The following is an 18,590-nucleotide window of genomic DNA, read 5'->3' on the forward strand; positions in this document are numbered from 1 at the left end:
GGTTGTGGCAGTGGCGAGGGGACCTCCAGAAGCCTGATAAATGACCACTGGTTCTAACAGATGGTAGTTATACATGGTCCTCATGACAATATTTGCGGGATATGACTTCTCTCCAGAGGTGATTTGGCTGGGCGGCAAAACGCCACCACCATTTATCGAGCAGTTCTAAGTTTGTGGCTTTAATATTTTTGATGCCAAGACCCCTTGTGATTTGGGAGTGTATACCTTGGCCCAAGATATGAGATCGAATTTATTGCTGCCCTAGCCTGACCATAAGAAATTTCTCATGAGCTTTTCCAATCTGGCTTGAACAGAGGCTGGCATGTAAAAGAGAGACATGAGGAAGAGCGGGATACTAGCCAACGTGGCCTTGATGAGGGTCAATCAACCAGCTGGAGAGAAGAATCACCCATTCCACCCAGCTAGCTTACTATCAAACTTGTCGATTATTAGGCTCCACTACTCGAGTCTCGGTAGGTAGAGACATAGAGGGAGGCCCAAGTGGATGGGAGGTCATCGACAGCGCAACCCCATCGGTCGACAAGACTTTGTACTAGGGAGCTATCAGCGCACACTCCTAGAGGGAGGCCCAAGTGGATGGGAGGTCGTTGACAGCACAACCCCATCAGTCAACAAGACTTTGTACTAGGGAGTTGTCGGTACACACTCCCATAATTTTTTATTTTGCCATGTTCTCTTTGAAGCCGGTAGCTAACTCAAAGCATTGAAGGATAACTCATCAGGCACTTCGCTTGCTGTTGGTAGGCGTTTCAAAAGAGGAGTGTCATCAGCATATTGAAGGTGTGAAATGATGGGGGGCATATTTTCCTATGCGAAAGCCCGAAAGGAGACCCGCACGATATACTCTCGAGATACAAACACCAAACACCTCAGCTATCAATGCAAACAGGAAAGGAAACAGTGGGTCACCCCGTCGAAGGCCTCTTAAGGCCTGGAAATAACCTTTGGGAGAGCCATTGATGAGCACAAAGAAGGGAGGTTTAGCTATGCATCCTTGGATCCATCTCTTCCTAGTAACCCCGAAACCCATTCTTAGAAGGGTCTCATCAAGGATATGCCAATCAATGTGATCATAAGCTTTCTCCCAGTTGATTTTGATCACGAGGCCAAGGGTTTTAGAGAGGTGGCAAGAGTGGATGCATTCATGGGTTATAACAGTGCCATCGAGGATTTGCCGATCCTTTACGAAAGCCCCTTGGATGGGGGAAACGACCTATAGCCTAAAACATTTCTAAGGCGAGAGGCAAGAACTTTGGACAGAATCTTGTAGGAACTGTTGATCAAACTAATGGGTCTGAAGACTTTTAGCTCTTCGGCTCCTTCGACCTTAGGTATCAGTGCAATGAAGGTAGCATTCATCGTTGTGGATGATGCCCCAAGAGTGGTATTCTTCAAAAAAAGTCATTATGTTTGGTAGCAAGGTGTCCCAAAAGGATTTGAAGAGTGCGATAGGGAAGCCATCCGGACCAAGGGACCGGTCTATGCTAAGGTCATTGATGGCTTGTAAGACCTCCTCCTTGGTGACGGGTCTCTCAAGAGAGGCAGCAACATCATAAGGTAGACGAGAGAAAGACAGGTCATCCATTTGAGGTTTGGGGAATTGAGGGTGGAGAAAAGCTGGGAAACGTAATCCACAACCACCTGCTCAAAGAGGCAAGGTTCATCTAGAATTCATCATCCCACATTGAGGTGAGTGATCGAATATTTGCGCCTATGGTAGTCTGCAATCTTATGAAAATTAGCCATACTAAAATCTCCAAGCTTAAGCCATTGGACCCTAGCTCGCTGGGACCAATAAAGTTCTTCCTTCCTTAAGTATGAGCTGATACTCTAGTTTGGTATTAGACCGAAGCTGAAGTTCGCAAGGGGAGAGAGTTTTATGCCCCTCAGTAGAGTCCCAAAAGTGAATGAACTCAAGTAGGGAAGCTTTCTGAGCTCTAAAGTTTCCAGGTAGCTGTGAGCTCCAAACTTTAAGGAATTCTTAAGGAATTGAAGCTTCCTTTGTAGCCTGAAGCCAGCTCGACTGTGCACCAATGGGGAAAATGAGTCCCACAAGGATCGAACGAAAGATGGGAAATTTGGCTCTTCAAACCATGCCAACTCGAAGCGAAAAGGGTTGGGACCCTTTGGACAGCTTGGTTGTCGAGAAGGATGGGGCGGTGATCTGACGCTGGCTTGGGAAGGACAAGGGAGTGAGTTTTAGGAAAGTGGTTGTCCCAATCTATGGAGGTCAGATTCTATCTAATTTTGATAGGTTGGGAGTTGAGGAATGGTTCGACCATGTGAATTCAGTCCTTTCAAGGGGGATGTCGAGGAGGTTCTTACGGAAGTTGAAGTCCGAAAACTTGACTATAGTTGGGGTAATGCTATGATTGGAGTTATGCTCATGCGACCATCTTGTGACGTTGAAGTCGACCCCTAAGCACCAAGTGGGAGGGGCCAGGGAGGCAGATTGGACTTCGCCCCCAAAAGCATCTCGAATTGTATCTGAGTTCAGTCCATACACCACTGTGGCATTCCAAAGAAAGCTGTCAAAGTTCTTGGAGAGGATGGCTGTGACAAAAAAACAGCCAATGGAGTGGTGAGCAAGAGAGTGGATGATCGAGTCCCAGAGGACCCATATCGACCGAAGCACCATGGGCTTCGAGAGCATGCCATTGGCACGGTATGAATTTTGTTTCCACCAACCCGAGGAGGGAAGGTGAGGTTGTAGAGCAAACGTTGTGGATGTGGTTCCGCTTGTTCGGGTGGCCCAGGCCCTGGACATTCCAACTAAGAATCTTCATCGTGCAGAGGGTGGGGGAGGGGTTCGCCTAGACGAGCGTATGGTAGTCTACCAGGCCGAGGAGGTCAGGGCAGCATGGAGGAGGGCTGAAGGATCCCCTCTCTCATAATTAATTCCACAGTGGAGGTTGGCTAATTCTCGTTTACCTCTGGTAGAGGCCATGGGACCCTTGCCTTTAGTATCCTTAGTAGCATTGTGCAAGATTGTGGTCCTGATGAAGGCTTGAAGAGCTTCTTTTGGTTCGTTGAATTTGAACCCCAAGACTTTGAGAACTTCGTCGATGTTACCTTGAGCATCGTCCAAATCATCCATGAAAATTGAATTGACAAAAGCCATAGACTGCAAAAAAGATGAGTCTGTGATCTGCGGGGAATTAGGAACCTCTAGCCGATGCTGAGGGGTGTAGTTGAGAAAATGGGGGTGGTGATTGTCTCTCCTTTGGATGCGAAAAGAGATCCAACTCTGGGGAGTGTTTGGTAGAGAAGGGAGGGAATGAGGGACCAGCATAGAAATAGAGAGAGGAAGAAGAGCGGGGACTCAAGGGAAGGAGTGGATGACCCAAAAGGGCGGGGGGGATTTGGTAGAAGAGTGGGGAGCCAGGGATGGTTTTGTTGGGTTTTTGTGGCCATTTAAAGGCCTTATGAGAGCATGTACTGAAAATATATAATGAATTATTAACTTCAGCGAGGGTATCGTCCAGCTTGTAGGCCATAATAATGTCTTAGATTAAGCTCATAAGAGTTTTGACTAGCTATGATTCAATGTGAAGTCCAAAACCCGTAGGTAGTCCTAGGCATCGTGTAAGCACAACTGATAAGGGTTTCAATGTGGGGTTATGAGGTAGGAGATGTGCCCAAGACAGTTGGCCAGGGGACTTAGATTTGACTCCCGTGTGTGATGGATGGCCTGAGAGGACAACGGCCTAAAACCTCATCATTACAATCACACGACACGTACACTAGATAGCCATCCGAGAAGCGACCCTTTTGGATAAGGGTGTGGGTGACGTGTACATGTGTGGAAGAGAGACTGTGTTGGAACGACCCATGGAGCATACTACCAAAATGGGCTTTGGACCTGTCCTCAAGGAGGGACCTGTAATCCATGGTCTAGAATCGTATCTTCTCCACTTATTGGCCGACTTTAATAATCCGATCATGAACCCTACGATGGGTTGTGGTCATAGAATCGATTGGGTCAGTTTGAGAAGGTGCAATGAGATGCAGCCTCTAAAGACGATAGAGTCCTCACTATTTTTGTCGTAATCCTAACTCTATAGATCCAATTCCCATCAAATATTCTTTAATATGTTTAAATAAGTCTTAATTATTCTATAGATAATTAAAATGATTTTTAGACCTCTCTAGGTATTTTATTTTATTGAAATATGATTTCATGTAAGGAAAAATCAATTTTCTGGATTTATTTTAATTAGAGAGACAAATAAAATATTTGGAGGTTTTGTAAAATTTGTTTTAATATCTAAAAATTAACATTAATATATTGGGGTCCAATGGGATCCAATGGGCCCACCAATGTGTTGGGTGTGAGGCCCACATGGACACCGCATGGGTGGTGCACCCCACCGCATGCAAACTTTCCTTATTGTTTCATGTGCCTTCTAAGGCATGGGTTGATTTGAAGTTTCGGAAAATTAAGGTGTAAAGATTTGAATTGAAAGTAGATAAAAAAGTGTAAGATATCAAATAATTATGAATTAAATACTTTCTCTGCACAAAATATTTGATGGGAATGACGTTTTGAAAACTGAGGGATAAGGTTCCACATCATTGCTTTAATCATGATGGTTGATCTAAGGAATGAATAGTTGAGATCTCTTCACTCCGTACGTCACCAAGGTTAAAGATCAAGATTAAACCTCATAATGATAGAAAAACCCTAACCCTAAAAACCCAAGCCTCTTGTCTATATATACTAGCTATGGGGGTTCTATTTCTCATCTCTCTATCTCTCTTTCTAAGCAACCAAAGGGGCACACCCTACTCTAGCCTTCTCTCTCTTCTTTCTCTCATAAAAAATTAGGGTTTAGGAAAAGTTAACCCTAAGGGGTGGTACACCCAAGCCATACAAGCCCTAGTGCTAAGTTCTTGCCTTATGCTCATGTGTTGAGCCTTGGTCAAGGAAATCCCATGTGATGTTCTCTAAGGGTTTTTTCTTGGGCTTCCCTAATTGTGAGGTGTGTTCTTGAATCGAGATCCCATGTGCCATCGGTAGAGGAGACCCGGTTTGGGGTTACGAAGTCCTTGGGGTTAACCTGAGGCAAGGTACATGTTTCATATTTTGTTGCTTCTATTACTTTCTTATGTAATTTTTAGTTCTACATGATGAATGTAATTTTTGGCATGCAAGTGAGAGGTCTTGGCTATTTCATTGAGTCAAAATTGTATTTTGGACACTTGTAAATGATCCGAGTGGCAATACGTATAAAAGAGTTGAAAATTTTTAATTGGTATTGACTTGTCCGGTCACATGGTCCACCTTTCATGTTTGTCATGGCCGGGGAAACATCCTCGATTGAAGGGGTTGGGGCAAAACCAAGGAGAGGAGAAAGAATTGAGGTCGTAGGGAGGCGTGTGGGTGATGGGTAGGAAGGGCTGGTGGAGTGGGCGTAAGGGGGCAAAAATTGGGAGGATGAAGAAGGGAGGGAAGGATGGGGAAGGGAGGGAAGAGGGTTTGAGGTAACGAGGCCAAGAGGTGGAGCGAGAGAGGGGAGTAGGGGGTAACATAGCAGAGAACGAAGGTGACACAGGGGAATGGGGCGAGGAAAATGGGAATGGGAACATGGGATTTGCAAAAGTGCGCTGGTGTGACCAGAGGAGGCCATGCTACCAGCAAGGTGAGGGTGGACGAGTGCTTCAAGAGGGGTGGAGCAAAGAGGCGAGGCTTGAGGGATGTTGGTGGAAGGTGAGAAGCAGGCAATAGCGAGGGAGTGAAAGGAAAAGGAAGTGGTGGTTGAGGGGGCACATCATAAGCTAGAGAAGGGTGGGACGAGGTCAATGAAAATCTGACAGCCCAGGAAAGGCTTTTGGGGAAGAGGCAGTAGGTGGTGCAAGAAGGGGCAAGGCCATGTGGGGTGGGCAACCCAAGGAACATGCGGTTGGGTCAATGCCAGCTGCATGACATGAGGGTGAAGGATGAGGTGTGGTCACATCTGGGAGCGGTAAGGCCACAAATGGGGAAGAAATAGGTTCAACAGGCTGGATGGTGGTCATTGAATCGCTAGTGGGGCAGGGCGAGGGGGCGGCAAAAGTTGGGGAGAAACGTGTTGAGGAAAGCACTCTGAAGGTACCACGTGACAAGGGCCAGGTGGTGCAGTGCCATTGGGTTTTGGAGGTTGCTCACATGGGCAAGGACGAAGTGCCATGGGGTAACTCATCAGGGTTGACAACTGTCCCAGGGTTTGAATTTGAGATTGAATTTGAAATCCCCTCCCTAGGGGAATGAGAAGAAGCGCATGCATCCCTACGATGAAGGGATGGACAGTTGCGGTGCCCACCAGGTCGTTGCCTCTGGTTACAACGAACGCAAGAGTGGCGTCTACGGGAGACCATGGTCCACCAGTTCTGGCCTGCAGGTGTAGGGTGGTCCATAAGAGTATGGAGGGGAAACTGGTGTTCACGAACATGGCAAGGCAAAAGTGGGGAAGCGCAGTACCAAGCTAGCGGAATACAGTAGTACAAGCCATCAGCATCGATCCACAGGAAGGTATGAGATAAGGGATGAGGGTTTCAACGAGGAGTTGAATGGTCCTGAGAGGGAGTGATGCTGAGGATTTCCAATGAACCAAGATGAAAGCCCAACAAGAGTCGCCAATCTTCTTGAAAGTATCGATGTGCCAAGCTTGAAGGGTAATATGGGATACTGTGAGCCAAATTTTCTGCGGTTGTGCAGCGCCCATTTCCTTATTCCGGCGTTGTAGAGAGAGGAGGGCTCCTTTGAATTGAGGACTGCAACTGTTGAGAGCTTTAAGGTCTTTTCCGAGGGGAAAGAGAAAAGCGTGTCTAATTTTTGAGATTCCCACATTAATTTACAAGGTTTTTTTTTTCTTTTTTTTTTTTGGGAGGTGGTGGGCGTGGTAGTCAAGCTGCTTCATTAGAAACAAACTCTTCAATATCTGGACAATGGTCAACCTGGTTCATGGTCTTGCTTTCATGCTTCCCAATTAGTTTAAACAATGAAATGACGGGTAAAAATCCTAGTGACTAATGAATTCAGTTGTCAATGCATGGAGGGTGTTAGTGACTTAGGATGCTCTAGACCTTATACAAAGCCAATGTGATTCACCTTGGACCGTAGACGACTTGATCCCCAGGATAATGACCCTTACGCAGTCATTTTTATCTTCTAAATATAAAAAAATCTAGTCATATTTTCCTTGTGAAAGTGTAAGCATTTTATCAGCCTTCATTAAGCAGGAATCCGTAATATGTGCCTTTTCATGTATCCATTTGTAGACAATTACTCTCCCCAAAATATGCAATTTCATAAATCCTATCACATAGTTTAGCGCACAAACCTTGAAAACAATTATGTGTGCCACAGGAAATCCTTGATTACCATTGCTTGCAAGAAGTGAGAGGTCTCCTACAAGATCAAGAACTTTATGCCGGCATGGTTCATCATGGAAACGCAATGGTGGATTAAGCCATCCTTCACTGGTACTGCAAATGAAATTGGGAGTCAACAAAATTAAAGTATTCTGATAATAACAATAGCTAGACTTGGAATGAAGACTATGTTTCTGAAATGAATTCCTCGAGTAATGTCAATAAAATCCTCAAAATGAAGACCATCTCTTCAAATGTCCATACAATGAAATATAAAACACAAGTCTACAATTTAATAGGCTCCACAAAGATTAGAATCTTTCGATGTTCTAATCTATGTATGAAACGACAAAAAGGATCAAGTTTACATATCCATTTCACCCCTGAGAACATAGTAAGAGCTATTGACATGCTTGGAACCATGTCAAAAAAGCCAATCAAAGAAAGAAACAAAAATAGCAAGCTTCATGAGAGCATTAACTTGGCTGAGCATATCAGGGAAGCATTTGCTTCTGGGCCATTACCTATTGATTCTTTATAAGTGATCGTACTTATATATATAATAGTGATGTCCTTGAATGGAATAAATATTAACACATTTTATTTGTCACTGGTGTTAGTTCTCTTGCAACTGGAAGCTCTCATTACAGTAGAAAATCATCATAAAAGCGTAACTAAAGCACATGCACCTAAACACTTCTTTTTGAAGAAAGTTAATGAGCACTAGAACATAATATCTTTATGAAGTCATTCTTATAGCCAGTTTGGCTGGGTAGATAAGGGCCTGAAGGGACAGCACTCATCCAAGATAAACGGTAAAACTTCTTTTCAAGGTTCCTTATTTTTCTGGTTTAACCCCTCAAAACCTGCAGTTTTCTAGGTTAATTGTGAAGAAATTATTGACTCTTAAGAATGGTACTTCATGCCCCTTCCCAGCAGGTCTGGTACGTATCCACAAGCAAGCAGGTCCTTAGTTTCAGATGTTTGTGTACTATGGTGTAGTGAATCTTCCTACCATAAAATTGCAATCACAGAGCAATATATTGCAGCCAAACTGCCCGTAAGCTTGTAAGTGTCCACAAAGGAAAACAGAGCGGAAACTAGTGTTGATAGATATCGACATAAATGTCATGCCTACCACATGTCCAAAGTAACTAGTACTTCGATCTGAAAAGCTAATATGGCAAGACATGCATGTACAAACTATAAACACTTGGTGACGGAGTGCTAAGGTTCAAAAGGCTATTAGTGAAAACGATCACGTTATAAAGCTTGACAATATGGCAGAAATCATCAAAACTTAGAAGAATATAAAAATACTAAGAAAATAGTAAGGCTAAACCTAAGGCATACGACAATCTACAAAATACACTGGGGACAAGAGAAGGTGAAAAAGATGTCTTCAAACTAACAAAGATGAGAGAGAGGAAGTGTAGGGATCTATATCATATTAAATGCATTAAGAGTGAGGATTAGAGGGTCTTGATGAAGGATGATGAGGTCAACGAAAGGTGGGCAATTTATTTCCAAAAATTGTTAATGACGAACACCATGAGAACACAGCATTCGGAGGAACTTTTAACATTAATGAGGGCGGAGTTTATAGATACATCCGTAGGATTAGGACATTTGAAGTAAAAAAAGATTTGAGAAAAATGAAGATAGGAAAGACTTTAGGATCAGATGGTAACCCGATAGAGTCTGGAAGTGCATGGGGGAGATTGCCATATGTTAGCTAACTAAGTTGTTCAATACAATATTGCGAAGAAAGAAAATATGTATGAGGGTCCCTAGAAAGCATATGATATGGTGAGAGATATGTATGAGGGATGCTAATAATTGTGAGGACAACTAGTGGAGAGAAAAGTTTGTAACAATAATAAGCCTACATCAGGGGTCAGCGTAAAGGCCATAGCTTTGTTTTGGTTATGGACGAGTTAACTAGGTACCTGCAAGATGAGGTACCGTAGTGTATGTTGTTCACGAATGATATACTAATTAATGAGACTAGAGGAGGCGTCAACGCAAAGCTAGAACTTTGGAGGGATGCTCTAGAATCTAAAGGTTCTAAAATTAGCCGGAGTAAGACATAATATACTAAATGCAAGTTTAGTAATAATAGGAGTAAATCGAGGAAGTAGTTAAGATTGATGGCCAAGAAATACCTAAAAGAGATTACTTTTGATATCTTGTGTTGACAATCCAAGAGAATGGAGGGATTGAGGATGATGTCGCGCAAAGAATTAGAGTTGAGTGGGCAAAGTGGAGAGGTGTACCTAGAGTTTTATGTGATTGCCGCATGCCTATGAAATTGAATGGGAAGTTTTCTATATGACAGTTGTAATGTTGAAGGTATTTGGAGGTCCCCTCAAGGGTAGCAAAACAAAAATTTCTTGGCTTCCAAAATCAGATAAAAACACATAAAATGAAATTTACAGCAATAGTACTTCAAAAGAAGCCCCTAAAATGATCTACTATAATGACTCCAATAGTACTCCCAGGACTTTTTCCGCTCATAACATGATAGATTGAGCACAACAATGGACAAAATTACAACTCCTTAATTCAACAATTTCAAGACATAATTCTGCATTACAACTCATTAAAAAAAAGCACAATAACCATCAATCCTCACAAATACAGAAATCAAACAATGACGTGCACAAGTTAGAGTGGCATGGAAATTCAAAACCAAATCTTCTTACAGGGCCTAGATAACCCCTAGGGACTTCTATACAAACCTTATTGAGAAAAACAAAGTCAACAATTAAGCCATATGAAATACAAATTATTTGAACGAGAGCATCAACATAATGGTGATAAAGTTTACAACTATGAATACAAAGGACATTATTGGTATCCATGAAAAACCATTGCTAAAAAAGGAACCAATGAGCAAGATATTAACATATTATCTCCTTGGTATAACATCGATGTAACATTTGTTTTCTCTAGGAGCCAAATTTTCTGAAAGTTACCAGGAAAATAAGGACCCGTTTGGATCTTCAGAAAGAAATTGTCTAAAAAAGACTATTTCCTGTAAAATATATTCTTGTGAAATGTAATAGCATCTAAATGCAATTTGAAAAATACATTTCTACCTGGAAAAGGGGTTAAATGCAAGGAATCTCTAGAGAGGAATACATGGTAGAGATAAGAGGGAAAAGGAGAGGGAAAACAATCTCTAGCAAACAAAACATTTTGCCCCAGATTTTGGATCCAACAATGGAAATATGCAATCTCCTTGGAAAACCATTTCCTAGTTATCCTTTTCTAGGGATCCACTTAATATGGGGCAATGGATTTGAGCATTTCTTTATCAAAATTTCAGAATCAATCTTTTTCCATTACCACCAAATGTCTTGAACTTTTGATAAAAAAAAATCATGTGCATCAAGCTTGGATAGCAATTAAGATTTGAAGGAACAAAATGGCAATGCAAGGCAACATTAGGAGACAAGTTAAAGGATACATTAAATGTACTGGAACCAATAACATACTTCAACTATTTCATCCAGAGGTCATCCCAAATTTGTGCTCCTTAATCATATGGGATACTGAACCCATTCCTAAAAACATTAAGAATCACCTGGAATTCATTCAAAATTATGTAATGATACCATCTATCTAGATACCAACACCAACTCATGAGTTTCTTGGATTATCAAAAGGATCACCAGTCAACTTCAATAAAAAAGCAAGTGGATCTACAATGTTGCTCCTTTCTACTTAGTTCTCTCTCAAAATAATTGAATTCATAACAGATTATTCTGTCTATTACAAACTAAATTAAACTATCGTTTCTTTTTTTTTATCTGTTGACTGTTGTATTAAAGTAATAGGCAAATTATAAGAGTTTAGGCAATCCAGTAGCTAGGTGCTTTGCACAAAAACCCTCAAACAGGGTTCAAAAAATGCTCTACATCCAGAAGATGAAGAATAGAACTAGGTACAAAAAATGGGGGACTATGAGCTCAAAAAGTTTCCAAAAACCCCCCTGATGGCGTTTTGTGCTGCTCGGTCCATAGAAAGGGCTTCGGCTGATGCATTGGTTTCTCTCCAAATATGCCTCCATGAAACATGCATAGGTTCGCTGATGGTGAAAATTTCATCAAAAATATGGTTGAGACTCCAGGAGCAAGGCGAGGACGTGGAGGCCTGGGCAATGACATTTTTGGGGTCTCCCTCGACAACTAATTCTGGGCCCTAACTAGGATTGAAGCTGCTGAGGCCTTCGAGAAGAGCTATAGCCTCTGCGGTTAGAATCAATGTGCCCAATTAATTGAGGAAAGGAGAAGAGAGTACAACCGTCCTCATCCCTGAAGATACCCCCTATGCCTGAAGGGCCCAGGTTGCCGAGGGAACAACCATCAAAGTTTAGCTTGGACTGGCTGGGTTCAGGCAGTCTCCATCGAGAGGCACGAGGGATTCTAGTTGCCCTCAAGTACAGCATTGTCTGTCAGTCTTGATGAAAATCTGTATAAGAAAAATGCTTAAAGGAGTCGTGATATCTAGCTCAAAAGATGACCAAAGTTTTGACCCTGTCCTTCAAGGTTGCGAGGGTAGCCTTCTCCCACAGAAGGTCTTACTATTGTTCTCATTCAAAATGACCCACAGCATGACAGACACAGAAGCCCGCCATAGGAGTAAGCCCGACTTGAACCACGAAGGAGAGAGAAAAGCAGAAAAAAGACGTAGGACTAACCTTGGGGTCACCATGACTAGTTGAAAAGTTGGAGGTGATCTCCCCAAAGGGATCTAGCTAAGTCGCAATGGATGAAAGGTGTGTGTTGATTCCTTTCTCCTCAATGCACATCACACATCTGTTGGGTATCAAAAAAGCCCTTCTTTGGGGCTTGTCAACAGTCGAGGCTCTCTTGAAGAGCGCACTCCAATTGGAGACCTAGATCTTGGGAAGAATAAAGGGAAACTGGTCTTTAGCAGCTACGAAGGGGGGTGTTATTGGCAGGGTAGGAGGTGAGGTGATTTGTGGTACAATGAGGCTACGGAGAAAACACCTAAGGGGGCGAATGACCAAATAATCTTGTCGACACCATGGGGTAGGAGGGCGACAGATCTTGTGGTATGCAATGGGCCTCCTAAAGTTGGAGTGCCAAACTTTAGCAGGACCCAACGAAACAAAGTGATCAGCTACAATTGTGTGGGTCTCACGAGCTATGAGGAACGAATTGGGAAAGTGTTCCCAATGTCCTGTCTAGAGATCGGACCAGAAAAGGACTCTATTACCTTCACGAGGTCACACACAATTATTCTCTAAGAAGAGACTGTGGCTCCAAGGGAGGGATCTCCAAAGCTCGAGGATCTGCCACTAGTCCCTAAGTTAGGAAGCCAACTTGAGGCTCTGCAGTCGTACTTTTGTCAGAGGACGTCTTTCCAAAGGTGATTATCTTTGTGGCATAGTATCACCACCATTTGCCAAGGAGAGCTAGATTGTTAGCTTTGAGACTGTGAATACCTTGGCTCCTTGGGCTTTGGGCGAGCACACTTTAGCCTAAGAGATGAGGTAATACTACAACCCCCCATTCTCGACCAAAGGAAGTTCCTTATGAGCTGCTCCAGCCTTTCCACTACCAACGAAGGCATATGAAAAAGGGAAATACGGAAGATTGTGATGTTGGATAGGGTGGGCTTGATGAGGGTTATTCACCCTACCAAGGAAAGAAACATTCCCTTCCAACCAGGTAGTCTCCAATCAAACTTGTCAATTATGTGGTTCCATTGCCGCAACTTGGGCTTTGCGAATGCACAATGGCAGCCCCAAGAAGGTGGAGGGCAGCTCATCAACCATACAGCTCCACCTGTCTGCCGGGTTATGAATCATATAGGCCTCAGTGGACACGCATATCATCTCGGAGTTGGTCATACTAACCTTGAAGCCAGTGGTCATATCATAACATTTTAGGAATAGGAGAAGGGAGTCAACTCTTTGGGTGGAGGCATCACAGAAGAGCAAGGTATCGTCAGCATATTGGAGGTGAGTGATTACGGGGCCCTAACTCCCAATAATAAAGCCCTTGAGGAGGCTAGGGTGATACATTCTAGAGATGGACCTACTAAAACCTCAATCGCAATAGCAAAAAGGAAAGGTTATAGGGGGTCATCCTGTCAAAGGCCTCTAGAGGCAAGAAAGAATCCTTTGGGGGAGCCATTAAGAACATAGAAGAGGGGGTTCGAGATGCGTCCACACATCCCGCCCCTCCAACGTTGGCTAGAACCCATCTTACGATGGGTTTCGTTTAGAATGTCTCAGCCAAGGTGGTCGTAGGCTTTCTCCCAATAGAGTTTGATGACCAATCCTAGAAGTTTAAACAGGGATCTAAAGCGGATGCATACGTGGGCAACGAGTGCACCATCAAGGATCTAGCAGTCCTTGACAAAGGTCCCTTTGGTCAGAGAAATGACCCAGCCGAGGACCTCCTTTAACCTAGTGGCAAGAACCTTGGAGAGAGAATCTTGTAAGAACTGTTAATTAGCCTAATTGACCTGAAGTCTTTGAGCCCTTTGGCCCCTTCAACTTTGGGAATTAAGGCAATCAACCTAGCGTCCATGGCCTTATGAATGATGCTTCTAGTATGGTATTCGTCAAAGAAGGCGAGCAGGTCTGGCCATATGGCATCCCAAAATATTTTGAACAGAGCCACTAGGTATCCATCAGGGCCAAGTGCTCTATCCTATCCAAGGTCGTTGATGGCCCTCAGGCCCTCTTCAAAGAAAGGTCTTTCGAGCCAAACAGCTTTGTCCTATGGGATAGATTGAAAGGAAAAGTCAGCCATCCACGGTGTGGGGCCTGGGGAGCCAAGGAAAGGTGAGAGAAGAAGTCAATGATAGCCTTTTCCACGAGGGGATGTTGGTCGAAGACAAGGTCATCTACCTTGAGGTGGGAGATAGACTTGTTTGCGCCTTCTACAGTTGACCATCTTATGAAAGAATGTGGTATTGAGGTCACCAAATTTGACCCAATTGACCCTGGATCTCTGAGACCAAAAGATCTCTTCTTTACAAAGGAGGAGCGGGTAGTCAAGCTTAGATTGGGATCTAAGTTACCTTTCATCAGGAGTCGAGCCTCTGTTCTCTTTGATGGAGTCCCAGTGCAGGATGAACAGAAGCAATGCTTCTTCTGGGATCAGAAATTTCCTGGGAGTTGGCGTCTCCATTCTTTCAAGGCAGATTTGAGGAGCCGGAGTTGGCATTGTCGGAAACCAGCCCAGCTGTGGACCTGGTTCGAGAAGGAGGCCAACCAAGACAGGACCATGGAACACTTATGTTATTGGAAAAGCATTTACAGTTGCTGGACAGCATGTGGAATGTTTACTAAGTTTGAATAGTCCATTATGCATATAAATTAATGTCAACCCTGCTAATATTCATTGGCTAGTATGCATAGCTAATGCCTGTCAGATGTGCAGAAGGTTAAAGGAACAAAATGTAATCATAGCGAACCAAAAATTTGCATCAAAATACAACGACTTTTGCGACAACGATGCAAAACATGAATACAACCAAGCAAGTCTATCAGTGTAACTCCAACCCAAGGTTAAGGGGAAGCCAACCTACAAACAATAGCATTTTCCACAGATCCTCCAGCAATTAGTCCATTCATTCGTAGCTGCTCAACCTGCATCAAAGAAATGAAACCATCAAAAGAGTTTAAGACAAAACTATACATGTTTAGAAAGGACAATTATGGCTAATTCATAATATCTGTAATAACACCCGAGCAAAGCAAGATGAATAGTTATTCATCACATCTAAATCACTGGCATGGTTGACAAAGGTCTAGTCCCAATCGGCACCACAAAGATGAGGTTCAGGTCCAACACCTAGAAGCTGCTTTTGATCTGCCTTTAAAAAATGCTTGGAGGAGGCTTGTGCCTCCTAGAGTGACTTGCATGCGTCCCACTAAAGCTTATGCCTCTTGCTTGCAGACCCTAGTATTCCTTTCCATTTGGCTCTAGTCTTTGGGTTACAACATTATCAACCCACACCCAGAACAACTCACACAACATTCATGTCCTCATTCAAGAATGGTGATTTAGGGTAGAAGAAAAGATCAAACTTCTGGAAGCCTACCCTTCAAGGAGCAATCAAACTAAATTTCGATGGGTGCTCTTTGGGAAACCCAGGCCATGCAGGTGCGGGTGTGGTTTTTAGAGATCACCAACACAATATCCTTTTCACCTACTCCGAATACCTTGGCTTCCAAGATTTCCAGTATGCTGAATCATTGGCTCTCCTCAAAGGCCTTCAAAGTTTCCATCGATCTTGGGGACAAAACCTTATAGTGGAGGGTGACGCCTGAAATATCATTACTTGGGCCTCCAGGAAAGCTACTCCTCCCTGGTATCTTGCACCACTTTATGACGAGATTGTACACATTTGCAGGGATATGCCTGTATTTTGGACGCATACCACGAAGACATCAAACGAGCTCGCAAACCTGTTGGCGAAGGATGAAGCCAAGGCCCATGACGGAGACTAAGCCCTTACCTTTTTTGCTTTGGGCCACAGAGGATACTGCAAGAAGAACACCTTACTGGGAACGGACAATTTTTTGAGCCTTTTCTTGTAAACTCACCGTATACTTTGTAAGGGGGCAAGCTTATAACCCCATTTTGTATAGGGTCTGTTGACTTTTTTTGTTTTATCGAGAGTCCCGTCAAGTGGGTACTCTCGGACTAACCCAAACTTGTATTCTCCTTTTATACAGCAATACAAAAGTTAACGTTCATCAAAAAAACAAAAAAGGTGGTGGGGACACGCAATGATTTTCATAGTTGCCCTATATTCGAAATAAACAAAGAAATTGAAAATGACCTTCAAATGTCGGTTATTGGTTGACAATCTTTGCATAATTTGTTTTATAAAGCCTATATCAATGTACTACAACTTCCACAGATATATATTGGCCCTCATAATCAGCAGTTTTTATGAAAAAGCAAAACCAGAAGAGAGATTTTGTTACTGAACGTTTTGTAAATCATCATCATCAACAAAACCTTTTCCCAACTAATAGGGGTTGGCTACACGAATCTTGGTTCGTCATTTTGCTCTATTAAGGGTCATACCTGTAATGAGGCCATAGGTCCCCATATCTTTTCTTACAACCTCCAACCATGTCTTTTTCAGCCTACTCCTTGCCCTTTTTGAGCTTTTCACTTGAACTAACTCACACCTCCTAACTAATGTTGTACTGGATCTGCGCCACACATATCCAGCCCACCTAAATCTACTTTCACTCATCTTATGGCCTATTGATGTCATAACTAAATTCTTTCTAATGTATCATTTCGAATTATATCCCTTCTTGTCTTGCCACTCATCCATCTCAACATCCTCATCTCAACTACACTCATTCTATAGGTTTGTTGTTTTTGACTGCCCAACATTCCTTCCCATAAAGTAAAATTAGTCTCACAAGTGTCATATAGAACCTTCCCCTCAACTTCATTGGTATGCAGCAATCACATAAAACTCTGATTGCACATCTCCACTTGATCCACCTAGCTCTAATTTTATGTACGACATCTTCCTCAATTTCTCTATTTTCTGGGATATCGACCCAAGATGTCGAAAGTGCGCTCTTTTTGGTATTTCTTGGCCAGAACTTTTTGTAAATAAAAAAGTTAAATTGATGACATGATGAGTAGGGCACATAGTCACCGGAATCTCCGACCCTAGGCGTCGAGACTCTCTAGAATCTCTCTCCAAGACTCCCGAAAAGGCATCTCCAAGACTGCCGAAAAGGCATCTCCATGGGATCTCGATCCCCACCTTTTAGGGATCGCTCCTAGCCACTTGAAGGAGCAGTACAAGGCCAACAAGATGATTTATTGGGATCTCCCTCCCTCCCTCCTTCCCCAAGGATTTTGGATGTTGTAAAATGTAAAATTGCAAATAAAGCAATATCTTTCGCTTTTCAATGTTGTGAACTCCTCCCTCCCTCCCCATCTTCAAGGCATCTAGATGTTGTGAAGCATAAAATTGCAAATAAAGCAATAACTTTGGCTTTTGGATGTTATAAAATTTGAAATTGTAAATAAAACAAATTTTTGTCAATAAAAAATCAGCTCCCTTGATTATTATTTATTCTACAGATGTGCCTCATTGTAATTTTTTTATTGTAATTTGTAGGATTTTTTTAATAAGATTATTTGTAGGATTTATTACGCAGGATTATTGTTACAAAAACTATACTTAGAATCTAAAAATATTATATATTAATTTAAAGGAGTTTCAATGATAAAATAACTCATTTTCTTATTGCCCTTTTTATGAGCCTTTTTTATTGTATTTTTTTTATTGATTTTAAATTATCTAAAATTCCTAAAAATTATTAATTACAAACTATACATAATGAGCTCCCAACCTAGGGAGCTTCCTGCATTGGTCAATCCATTACTCCTGCTCCGGCTGCCCCCATGCCCACTCCCACACAAACAAATAAGATAGGGCATCCAGCTGGACAATAACAACAATCATGGCAATAGTCACCATGAGGCGAAAAGGCAAAATAAGCAGTACCAAAAATATAGGAATCCATATAAAGCCTTCATCTTCTTCATTACTGCTTAAGTTCCTACAAATTAACATTTGAACTTCCAATTTTCTATGATGATGTGTAAACATTCCCCACTATTGAACTTAATATTTTGTGCAGTTTGTACTATCATGCTTGAAAGTGACTATGTATTCATGTTTTTGTTGTATTGATCAACTAAAAATTTCTTAAGATGGTAAGAGTACATATAGTAGTAGTAAGCTGCTCTCTTCTCATATAAAATGATAGTGATAGACAGAAATGGCATGGCACAAACTCCAAAAGAACCAAGCCATCAGGATTTACCCCAAAGTTGGCTTATTGATATGCTTTGGACGTTGTGTTTGACAACACAGGACATATACGTCCATTAGTAGACTATGCGTATTGTATCCTCATGAATATTTCATTGATCTCTGGGAGAGGGTATATTTTCTCTTTGAGTAATGTCAGAACATGCAGTGAGACGGCTTAGATAATAAGAGGATGCACAAGGGGCTCCACTAAATTACCAATAAGGCTTTCTTATCAGCCATTGCTGGCTCCATCAAGTGAGAGCATGTGGCCTTTAAAAGTCATTAGAGCATGCAAACAACATTTGTATTGGATTATACAGTTCAATGGCAGTGTGTGTTGTTTTTGACTGACCAAGGATTAG

General features: G+C 42.4%; 1 protein-coding gene across 12 annotated transcripts in view; it reads right to left on the reverse strand.

Moving 5' to 3' along the window:
- Positions 1–18,590, reverse strand: part of LOC18423799 (putative UDP-3-O-acyl-N-acetylglucosamine deacetylase 1, mitochondrial) — a 57,524-nt gene that overhangs the window by 2,201 nt on the left and 36,733 nt on the right. For 6 of the 12 annotated variants that reach the window (XR_967093.3, XR_016054445.1, XR_016054447.1 and 3 more), the window contains 2 exons: positions 14,950–15,010; positions 7,344–7,488 (listed from right to left, as the gene is read on the reverse strand). Coding sequence is in view for 6 of the 12 variants with exons in the window: in XM_011629753.3 (XP_011628055.1) it covers positions 7,344–7,488; positions 14,946–15,010 (210 nt within the window). In the remaining 6 variants the exon portion in view is untranslated. Of the gene's footprint in view, positions 1–7,343; positions 7,489–14,945; positions 15,011–18,590 lie in introns of all 12 variants that reach the window. The other 6 variants (XM_011629753.3, XM_011629761.3, XM_088865174.1 and 3 more) reach the window with 1 other exon arrangement.

Source organism: Amborella trichopoda, chromosome 4, assembly GCF_054954075.1.
Source record: "Amborella trichopoda isolate Santa Cruz 75 chromosome 4, AtrichopodaSantaCruz75HAP2 v2.0, whole genome shotgun sequence".
Taxonomy (NCBI): domain Eukaryota; kingdom Viridiplantae; phylum Streptophyta; class Magnoliopsida; order Amborellales; family Amborellaceae; genus Amborella; species Amborella trichopoda.